The sequence below is a fragment of the Euprymna scolopes genome, chromosome 22 (genome assembly GCF_053919585.1).
Source record: "Euprymna scolopes isolate OS-2025 chromosome 22, ASM5391958v1, whole genome shotgun sequence".
Taxonomy (NCBI): Eukaryota; Metazoa; Mollusca; class Cephalopoda; order Sepiida; family Sepiolidae; genus Euprymna; species Euprymna scolopes.
The window spans coordinates 100,149,336-100,161,835 of record NC_136503.1 but is presented as its reverse complement, the minus strand read 5'-3'; the positions used below and the strand labels follow the sequence as shown (position 1 = coordinate 100,161,835).

At 31.6% G+C, this 12,500-nt stretch overlaps 1 protein-coding gene across 1 annotated transcript in view; it reads left to right on the top strand.

Annotated features, from left to right (window-relative positions):
• The window catches only part of LOC145243788 (glutamate receptor ionotropic, delta-1-like), a 72,679-nt gene that overhangs the window by 33,124 nt on the left and 27,055 nt on the right, over positions 1-12,500 (top strand). Inside the window, exon 8 of the mRNA XM_080106825.1 lies at positions 8,157-8,375. Within this exon, the coding sequence (XP_079962951.1) occupies positions 8,157-8,375 (219 nt within the window). The remainder of the gene's footprint in view (positions 1-8,156; positions 8,376-12,500) is intronic.

The following is a 12,500-nucleotide window of genomic DNA, read 5'->3' as shown; positions in this document are numbered from 1 at the left end:
TTCCTCTGATATGAGCTGTTGAAAATCCATGGATTAAGGAAATTAAAATAACACCTTCTTGTCAAGCAATAAATTCTTAAATCGAATATATACCTCTATATGTTGTTTTTTTTTAGAATTTAAAATTGAACCACGAAACTTATATATTGCTCTATTCTTAAATATTGAGCTTTTCCTTTTTGGCTTGGATCACCTTGAAAGTATTACTTTAAGTAATATCTATCAGGATTTTTCATCTGAATTCTATCAGTGTCTTACCTCGCTTATATATATATATATATATATATATATATATATATATATATATGTATATGTATATATATATATGTATATGTATATATATATATGTATATGTATATATATATGTATATGTATATATATATATATATACATATACATATATATATACATATACATATATATATACATATACATATATATATATATATATATATATATATATATATATATACATATATATGATTAGTTTTTTTTTTTGAAAAAGAATTCCAGCAGAGTGCTCAATTAAAAGGAAAATCCAAATTTTAAGAGCGTATTTATATTTTGTGTACAGAAAGTTGTTAGTTGAGACAGATCATTGGTACCGTCGGTTTCAAGCCCGATAATAAGGCCCGTTTAAGGTATCCTTATCAAGCTCTCTTCAGCCAATATTCGTCTATCTTATAACCGGAAGTGTGAAGTATATATACCTCGCGAATTCACGTTTAAATCTCGTTTTGTTAAATCCCCCCTTTTTTTATTTTCGGATTCTGTAATACCTAATTTTAAACTTTGAATTATTTAAATTTAAGATCTACTTTCGAAATTTTTTTTATATAAATCGATTTTAATTTGAACCCAAATTAATTTTAAAATCTCTTTCTTTCGGGCCTTATTATCGGGCTTGAAACCGACGGTACCAATGATCTGTCTCAACTAAAAACTTTCTGTATACAATATATATATATATATATATATATATATATATATATATAAATTATGAACAGTACATCACTTCCTTGTATTTAAAAATTCAGTCCACAAGATGCAAACATTGTATATTTTTTTTCTTGCATAAACTGTGTGCAAAAAAGTAAACGTTTGAAAAGCCATGATTGTATTTAACTCTGATCTCCTGCAACAAAGCGAATTAGTGGCGCCTGATCTCTTTTTTTTATTCAAACACAAATTTAAAAATGCTTTAATTTTTATCAGTTTTGTTGTGATAATGCTAAAAACTGTGCAATATATTATTTTAAAATGCTACACGCATACCGATAAGCATCCTAATATGGACTTATTACGAGTCTCTCTCTCATTTTCTCTTTATATATGTCTATATGTCTCTCTATATCTCTATCTCCTTAAGTGTGTGTGTGTAATATTATATATATATATATATATATATATATATATATATATATATATATATATATATATATATATAAATTATGAACAGTACATAGGGCCCGAGCAAAGTATGCCATTGAACTCGTTTATGAGTTGTTTTTTTGTTTTTTGTTTTTTTGTCTGTTTGTTTTTGTTTTTTGTTTTTTTTAGGTTTGTTTGTTTGTTACCAATATTTTTAAACCAATAAAATATGCCCAAATTTGCCTACATTTGTATATATAGTGTCCTGGCAAGCCAGCTTTTGTCTTGCTGCTACTGTTGTCTCTCTTGTAGCCTAGTCAGGCCAATATATATATATATAATCTTTAATGGGCTTTTATCGGATGTTTTCCTTGTGGATCAATATTTTATAATAGTTTTAATATATTACGAGTTCCATAAATATGTTTTTTATAGTTTTTTTGTAGAGGCATTCAACATTTTTAATTGACTTGAAAATTCAGTATGTTATTGCTATACATCTTATGAAATGATTGACTAATTTTTATGATTTAAAGTTCAAATGAACAGCTACAGCAGGAATTGGAATACACTCTACTAAAGCCTGATTGTCACAACTGGTGAATTTCAAAAATGCAATCTGGGCGTGAAGACACTTTAGCAAAACAATATGCAATAAAATTCTGTTTAAACTTGGAAAAAAAAAATGCCACAGAAACTATGGAATTCTTCGAACTGCTTTTGGGGCATCTTGCATGAATCGAGCATTAGTATTTTGTGTGGCATAAGAGATTCAAGGAAGGCAGGATGTCTATGAGGAATGGTGAGAGATGTGGGAGGAGTAAGAATGTCAGAACACCATAGCTGATTGGTCAAATAAAGAATTTTATGGATAAGGACCGTCGTGTGTCTATAGAGACAATAAGTGCACAGTTTGATGCCAGTGTGGGAACTGTACACACAATTATTCGCGATGAACTTAATATGCGGAAGAGTTGTGTAAAGTTTGTCTTAAAGATGCAGTCCACAACTCTACCATGTCACAGACTATTCGACCAAGATGAGCATCAAGATAGTTCCTCACCCTCCCTATTGTCCAACCCTTGCCCCCTTTGACATTTTTATACTCTAAGCTCCAGGAAAACCTTAGAGGTTGTCGTTATATGACAATCAAGCAGAAGAAAGAGGCTGTAACAAGAGTCATTGACACGCTACAAAGAGAACTTCTAGGGGGTCTTCCAGAAATTTTTGGAACGATACAAGTGCATTGCAACCGGGGGAGAATGCTTAGAGGAGAATTAGAGTTTCATATGTGCACTATCAATTAAAGTGCGCGTACGAGAAAAGTCTGGAAACTTATTGATGCACCACATAGTTCAGTAAATATCGTTTGTTAATAGTGGTTTTAGCTAGTTGAATATTGTTTGTGAAAGTTAGGCAAGGGGGAACCATAGATTGGTGGTCAGGCGAGTACTTGCTATGAAAATAACGATAGAGCAGAATACGTCTCTTCTGTGTAAAAGAAATTGCACGAAAGAGAAAAGGTGAGGTTTTAAAGCCAGTTTTGAACTCTGTCAAACAGAATAGGATGCTCCGAAAAGCTTCTGCCCAGATGTGGCAACAGTTCTCCATCATAGGGCGGCGTACTTGAGTAGAGAAAGGGTGGACCAATTCAAATTACAGATACATTACTGCACTTTATCAAAAACTCGTCTATCTGCAACCACTATCAATGATTTCTCCCCTTCTTTATCTGTGCTAAGCCTAAACGTAGATTCCATGAACAAAGCTTCTTTCTTAGAACTGTACGCCTGTGGAACTCTGTTTCGTTAGCCTGCTTTCCAGCTGACTACAATATGGCCGTCTTCAAGTCCAACTTAAACAAGTTCTTCATGAGCCGTTCCCCTTAAGTAATCCAATTTAACAAATTTCTACTATTAACGATTACTACGATATTCTCCCATTGACTACTGTACACCTATCAACACTTATCCTCGAGTGACCTCCGGGCCTTGATAAGTGGTTATTCCTTTGTAAAAAAAGATCAAATGAGACACGGATTCACCAGTTATCTATATTAAAACATTATGTATTTAATTAATAGATTGCAGTCAGTAGGCAACATTAAGTTCGTATGGATTTTCTGAATGAATTGGCCCGATTAATTTTGTTTCTATATTGTAATAGCTAGATTCAAAATAGAAATATTGAATTTTAAATAAAACAAATGGTAACGACGTAATTCTCATGTCGCAAATGGTAATACATCAAAAAGTTAAGATAAATGATTTGATAAAAAAAATTATTAATGAAAAAAACGTTTTTCTATTATGTTAGGTGAAAAAGTATCCGAAATTTTGAATTGCGTTTGCGTCACGTGACGTAAGCTAAAGAGGAAATAATTTAATTATTAGAAATTCAGAACATAGTTACCTCCCTTCTCAGTTTTTTTTTCTTTTTATTTAGGCAAATATAGGGGAATCGTTCGATTTCGCAAATTTCCTTTTTCATTAATAATTCTTTTGTGTAATATCATTTTTCTTAATTTTTAGATATCTTACTGTTTGCGCATTATCAATTAATTTCAAATGTATTTTGATATATTGTTTTGTTTCTCCGTTTTTTTTAATAAATGTGTTTAAAACCAATCTACTTACTTCTTGTAAATAGATTCTATACAATACAAAGATTTGTATTAATTGAATGGATATACAAGATGAAACGATAAAAATTGTATCCCTAGAAAAGACGATATGAGTCCATTTCCGTTTGATGAAAACCGGTTTCCTTTTCTTTTCTTTTTTTTTTTTTTTTTTTTTGTTGCAGACCATCTAATAGTTGGCCAGTTGTGTTCAAATCCCAAGAGCGATAGGAGCCTTCTATCATGTCTGAAATTGACACAATTTTCAACGCGCGATCCAACTTATGACAACAAGACCATTGCCAGCACCGTCAAAATATAAATGCGGGCGTTTCATCGCTTGAGAGATGTGCCCAAGGTGCAGTCGAGATCGGAGTGGTGCCGCCGTACTATTAGATACTTATCTAACTGTACCTTTGCTCCAAATACTGTGACAAAAATAAGGCAAACACAACAAAGGCCCACTTTAAAATTCAATACAAATTTTATTTGATCCTCGGTATCAAAAAAAAAAATAAAAAAATAAAAAAGAATGCCCGCTTTTTCCCTTCGTAAACAGAGCTGTTAACAGCCTCGAAAGGTAATAGTTTTTGAGTTCTACAGGAACTTGTTGCTGGTTCAACTGTCTTCAAAGATAAGAGTTGTCAACTCTTGCAGATACCGATATGATGCCTTCTGGTGTAAAAAAATGCATTCTTCGCAGATAGAATAGTGCGACAGTCCATTTTAAATTATCGTGTCGGTTCGGCAATGCAGACCAAATTGGAAGTCACTAACGGACTTAAATAATAATAATTATTTAGACTTGAAATAAAATGTCTCAATAGACAAGAGTTGGCGGCTCCATTATGTTTCAAGCAGTGGGGGGGTGAGTTTCAACCTCCTTTTTGTAGAGTTTCTTTGAATCAAACTGGAACGGAATTCTGCCCCATCCGTTTCAGCTGCCTTCATTGAAAACCGGAAAGAAATATGCAAATACAAAAAACCCGCGAAAGCAAAACTCGTCTGAACTCCAATCCCTGGTCCCCCCTCGCCAATCTTTCACGAAAAACACTCGTCTAGCTGAATCCACTGTGAAAAATTTCCCCCACTCTATATCTGTGCCTAAATCAAAACGCGGATTTCATGAACAAAGCTTCTTTCTTAGAACTGCACGCCTGTGGAACTCTGTTCGGTCTGCCTGCTTCCCTCCGGACTACAACTTGGATGTCTTCAAGTCTAATGTTAACAAATTCCTAATGAACCGCCCCCTTAAGTAAACACTTCATCAAATCTCCTCACTAACGTAATGTACTTGCAATAACCCTTATCCCTGAGTGGCTTCCGGGCCTTGATAAGTGGTGATCTCTGTGTAAAAAATAAAAAAAAATAAAAAAACGCTACGCAGTAAATATAATCGATCGATTTGATTGATCCAAAAAAACAAAAAAAAACAATGAGAGGCATGATGTGATTGTCAAATTTCTAACAGTACAACTCATGCTCCCTACTGATGCAAATTATGACAACAGGACCATTGCTATATCCTCAAAATGCATTGGATTTTTACGAATGACAGGGACGTGCCCAGGGTAAAAAAAATGCAAATCTAGACGGTTCGACGCTTGAGGGCACCCTTTCAACAAAGTTTTTTTTTTTTTTTTTCACCGAGAATCAAATAAAATTTGTATTGGATTTTAAGTTAGGCCTTTGTTGTGTTTGTCTAATTTTTACCACTGAATTTGGAACAAAAATGCAACTCTACAGCTGTATATATATATATATATATATATATATATATATATATATATATATATATATATATATATATATGAGAAAGTGTAAGTTAAACTTTACAATCAAAATTTATTGTGCGACTGAACACGACAAAAAATAATTTACAAAATCCTTATTCCGCGGAGTTTCAAAGAATGCTATTCTTGTTATTCTTCTCATCAGAGGACATAAAGAAATCAGCAAATTATATTTGTAGCAATGCTAGAATTTGCTAGTTAAGGCATTATATGAAACCACAATTTATTGTAGTTATAAATTGCCAAATAAAAAAGTGAAAAAATGTTGGATATGTAAAAAAAATATTTATAAAAACAAATCGCGCATAATATTTCAGCTTGAATGAAACTCCTCTCAAGTTGATCCAAATGCAAAATAGTTCTTTAGAGAGAATGTATTCCAAAATATGTCCTACTCTCTATTGTGTACTTTTTTAATTCGGTTGGGATAAAAATTTTCTATATATAAATAGTATTATTTATATTAGTTTGAAGTTTACCATTGCATATATCAGGTAATCACAACATTTTTTTATTTTCATTAATATATATATACATATATATATATATATACATATATATATATCGTTCCACACTGTGTATATATATGTGTGTGTGTGTGTGTGTGTGTGTGTGTGTGTGTGTGTGTGTAGTAGAGATGTTTATATATACATATATTTATTCAGTTGTATTAGGTACAAATGTCTTACTCGTTATGTCTGCGACAATATCCATCATTAATTTCGGGAAAAATTCCCTTTTCAAATGGTAGACGTGGCAGATCGATTCAAAGCATGCTGGATGATGGAGCGGAAATTGAATGACTGTGTGGAGCCTTGGAGCAAATGTAAGGAGGGGTTTATGCTTTGAATCGATCTGTCTCGTCTACCATTTGAAAAGGGAATTTTTCCGAAATTATTATGGATATTGTCGCAGACATAACCAGTAAGACATTTGTACCTAATACAACTGGATAAATATATGTATATATAGACATATATGTATGTACTTATTGATTTGTAAATCGCCACTTGTTTTTGTCTTCTCTCATCAACACCGACTATACCTCATTCCTCGCATTGTGATAGCCTTCTAAATCTCTACTACATACCTATCCCACACAATGCTTCAAGCGAACTACATATCAATTATATATATGTATATATATATATATATATATATATATATATATATCCTGTTCCACTTTATACAAAAACAAATGCAGAACCAAAAATTGATACAATGCGCCATTTATTTAATTTGTAAAAGAAACGACAAAAATATATTCGAAATATATATAATATATTTTAATATATTATGATATATTAAAATATATTGTAGTATATTATAATATATTAAAATATATTATAAAATATTAAAATATATTATAATATATTAAAATATATTATAATATATTAGAACTTAAAGTGAGATTTTCGAATTCATTTTCTCTATATTTAACTGGAAGCTTAGTATAAAAGGGAAACATTGCATTATATTTCCGAAATAAAATAAAACCACAAACTTGATTATACTCCTCCGCCAATAAAAAGAATCCTTTTATTCTCTCCTGAAAATAAAAATAAAATTCACTATTTTAATGCATTTTTTTGTAAAAGAAATTATTCAAAATAAAATTGAGCGCAAAACTTTTCTTGAATTTATTTAACATCTATTAGACTACTTATTTTTAACCAAAAAAAGAAGTCGATAATATCAGGAAGCAATTTCAACCCAACACCGTTTGCTGCTGGGTTTCAGCTGATTGTGCATGGCCTGATGATCAAGTCGATATTCTTGGTATTTTTATCTTGAAGCTAAAAATACTTTTTTTTTCAGTCAAATATCGTTAGAATTTTACGGACTTCCCAGTCAGCATTTGCAAACAGTTGCTATCCATTAATAACCCATCTACATATTTCGCGATAATATACAATATAAAGATCTATATTAATTTGAAAACATAAAAACAAACGCAACCAAAAATGATACAATGCAATGTTTTTAATTTGCAAAAGAAATGTTTAAAAGCTATTGTTATAGAAATATGATAAACGTTTTGAATTTTTATTTTTAAGCTAAAATTGTTCCTTTTTCTTTTAGTCGAATGTCGTTGGAATTTTACGAACTTCCGAGTCAGCATTTTCGAAGAGTTGCTATCCATTAATAACCCATCTACCTACTTCGTGATAATATACAATATAAAGACCTATATAATTTGAAAGCATATAAACACACACACACACACACACACACACACACACACACACACACACAACACAAAATGAAGTAATGCAATAATGTTTTTATTTGCAAAAGAAATGGTTAAAAACAATATGATCAACGTTTTGAATTTTTCTTTTGAAACTAAAAATGTTCCTTCTTTCTTTCAGTCGAATGTCGTTGGAATTTTACGAACTTCCCAATCACCATTTACGAACAGTTGCTATCCAGCTTTTGAAGTTGCGACAATCCATGAAGGATTTGATAACTCAACCGCAACAACAATCGCAAGATGGCGACCGGATACAAACCTGGTTGTCAAAAATGATTTCTTCCCCAACAGGAAGTATGGACTTGGAAATGCTACCATCAGAGTTACTACAGTTCCGGTAAATTATTTCCCACAGTGAATAAGAACATAAGCAAATAGTGTGACTGTATACCTGACAACATAAGGATGGGCGTAAATCTTATCAGTATCTGAAAATAAGTTTCATATCTAATAGTTAGAGCATCATCGGCTTAGTTCCAACCTCTGTTCCATCGCCGCAATGTTGCATCCCCGTGTCTTTTAATGGAAGGTATTTTGGTGAAGTTGCGCCCCCTTGCCGTATATGCGACAGACTAACTGTTATAAATATATATATAATATTTTGATTGCAGAAATTCCTATCTGAACCAAATTACTGTAGGTTTGCAACAACAGAGGTCACATACAATTGTATTACGTCTAAACTATTATAAACACTCTATACAACGCCTTTATATTTGTTCGTTGAATTAAAATCTTACATTAACATTACTTCCTTGGAGAAACATCATCACGATCGCCAACATCTTTAGAGAAAGTAGTTCGTATTTTCCCTCTATTTCTAAAGTCCTCTCACCGATCCCAGGCATCACCAGGAAATGGTATGGACATTATTACTATATTGACCTTATGCCCTTCGTATTTGAATCATAAGCTCAGATACTTACCATTAACTTTCCTTTCCACATTAATTAGTACACGCGAGCCAATCGACAATGCAACCACCAATTTTTTTTTTTTTTTTTTTTTTTGTTCATATGTATTTGCGCGTTGGAATCCTGACAGCGATTATCAAAGTTATATTTCAGGCAATTTTTATAGCCCTACCTCCAATCACAAAATGAGCTGTCTATTCTGAAAGCCGTACTTAACACAGGGAGGTCGGGCCTGTCCATTCCGGAAGCCATTCTTAACATGAGGAGGTTGGGGGTTTCTATTCCGAAAGCCGTTCTTAACATAAGGAGGTTGGGGGTTGGGTAACAACAGCCGTACTTTAATTAAATACTGTGCTTTATGATTTTATTTTATTATTTATTATTATTTTTTATTTATTTTTTTTTATTTTTAGTATAATCTTTTTTATGTCAAATCATAGTTATCACAGGCGCTTTCGATTCGACTGCGAATCATCTTCAGGTCGAATTAATGGAGTTGATGAGGTGAAAGTGAATAGGAGCGAAAATGGAAAGTAGGAAAGTGAAAATCCAAATACGCAGTAAATTGTATCGAGTGATGGGAGCTTAAAAATATTTAGAAGTTCGTTAAAAATCGGTTTAAAACTAAGTTGATTCAAAATCTTAGTGTTTAAATCAACGGCTCCATGGGCCAATATTAGCACAACGCATCGTTTACTCGCTACAACAGACATTTTATTATAATACGTTGTTACTCTTCTCGAGCGCGATGTTATTAATAGTCTTGGGTTCTAATGTGAAACGTATTGAAAATTTTTTCAATTTAATTGTTTTCGTGTAGTATTTCATGTTGTATTGTCAACAAGGATTTGTCTAAGATTGGAGGGGAACAGTTATGTTCTTTTATTAAATGCTGGTATATGGCACTGGTATTGTTTAAATACATGTTAAGTCGGCAAGATATTGTTTAAATGCATGTTAAGTCGGCAAGATAATGTAGTCGTTGTATGTCCAATGTGTGTATTAGTTTTATATTTGGGGGGGGGGGCTACATTCTCCTAGAGACCATTTCAACTTACATACAACATTGGTTTGCTCTAATGTTGTTTATAGGTGGGAAGAAATTGTTTTTAACCACTAGATATTGAGTTCTAAACTTCTTATGATTTATATATTAATATGATAGCGTGTGTGTTATTTATTTTGTGTGTCGCGCTTATATCCTAGTGACTGTCGTTTAATTGTTATGGACTTCCATTTCTCGCAATGAATAATTTTACCAAGAATTCTTCGTAAATTTTGGTTTCGATTACAATTATAGCTGATGGCACTTAAGTCATTTATTTTATTTATAAATAATTTTATCAAGAATTTTTCATAAGTTTTGGTTTCGGTTCGATCAAACCTAAAGGAACTCAAGTTATATATATATATATCTATCTATCTATCTATCTATATATCTATAAAAACAGAGATGTGTGTGCCACAGACGATTTCTGATTGGTTAATCCAATAATCACATCTCCTAAAAAACAATCGTTTCTACGCTCTTACCTTTACCATAAAATATTATGGCTTTATTTATTGTCCATCTTGGAAGGGTGTAATTTTTTAATAACTTCTTATTTACAAATTAAAAAAATACGAAACTATTATACCAAACTAAACTACACGAAACGCGCACACACGCACACACACACGTTCACTACCGTCACGTTGTTATGGCAACCAAACCCGCTGACTACACAGTAAATGTGATTTTCTTCATTTTCTCATTTCACTCGTGGTCTTAAATTTATTTCGGGTTTGTATTACTGTACACATAGATTCGAATAAGTTGCCAAAAAAACAAATATATAACAAATAAATGTTATCAAAGGCAAGATAAATTACTTTTCTACCAAACTGGATATATTTTTCGTGTTTTTATTCAATTTAACATGTTTATTCAGCTCGAAAAGCATACAGTGTTTACCGATGTATTGAAAAATTCAAGATGGCGGCCGATTCTCTCTTTAACACGGTAAGTTTGGAAAAAGGTGTAATAAATAAAAAACCGGTTAAAATACTGTTAAAAACTCGCTCAATATATGTTACCGTGACATAGGTTGACATATATTCGGCGGGTTTTTAATAGTATTTTGTATAGTTTTTTATTTATAACACCTTTTCCCAAACTTACGGTGTTAAAGAATGTGTGAGACGCCATCTTGAATTTTCCAACACATCGGTAAACACTATATTCTTTTCGCGCTGAATAAACATGTTAAATTGAATAAAAACACGAAAAATATATCCAGTTTTTATCGGTTTTTTACCTTCTCTGCAGAAGTACAAAAAAACGGAAGGTACTTTTACAGAATGTTAAACTATTCTTTCGAAGAAATTTAGCAAGAATACCTGTAAACCAGGAAATCGGTAAAATGTCATCATGGATGAATACTTGTCTATTATAATTTCTACCCTTGACAAAAACTTAGCCATAACAAAAAAGATTTATTGTTCAGATTGTTTTTGAGATTGATTTCTAAAAAGATATTTTATAAATAAAATCGACTTTAAAATTAAAGACTTAAATTACAATAATTGAATTTAAACATTCTTATTTCAATATTTGGCACATAACACCTGCAAAAATGATCACAATGTCAGGATTTCATTTTATTTCAGAATCGATGGCAAATTGTGTAGATTGATATCTCATTATATTAAATACTAATATTTAACATTAGTTTATCATTTAAGCCGATAAAAAGCCCTTTTTTTTTTTTTTCGAGTCATAAAAGGATTTGGAGTTTCCTAATCAACCTTTCGGGTGCAGTTGCACGCTCTCAAAATAACTAAAGTGTTGGATTTAAAAAAATTGGTTCATTAAAACTAAACAGGTTTAGTTTTAATAAAAAAAAAAATTTTTTTAAAATCGCTTTGGTAATTAAATATGTCGTATGGTTATCCCTAATCGCTGAATAAAACCGCTAACGAGTTGAATGATTACGACATAAAATTAAACTCGGGTTCCTGAAACGGAAACTTCGTTTGTTTTTGTTTTTTTCTTATCAATATATTTACATTGTTATTTTGTTTTCATTTTCAATCATTCGAACAGTTTTCTTTTTCAAGTAATCCAAGTTACAAAATTCCCACTGTTTACTATGCTAAAATCACAATGACTAATGTATACCTATTAACCCTTATCCTTGAGTGACACCCATGTAAAAAAAAAAAATCACTCGAACAGTTTTCTTTTTATAATGTACAGTTTTAAAAGTTTAAAAACTATATAGTTTTTACTTCAGGAAAATTAATGGGTCAGTTTTTACGATGTGCCCTGTTAAAATACTGTTAAAAACTCGCTCAATATATGTTACCGTGACATAGGTTGACATATATTCGGCGGGTTTTTAATAGTATTTTGTATAGTTTTTTATTTATAACACCTTTTCCCAAACTTACGGTGTTAAAGAGGGTGTGAGACGCCATCTTGAATTTTCCAACACATCGGTAAACACTGTATGTTTTTCGAGCTGAATAAATATATTACATTGAATAAAAACAAAAAATATATCCAG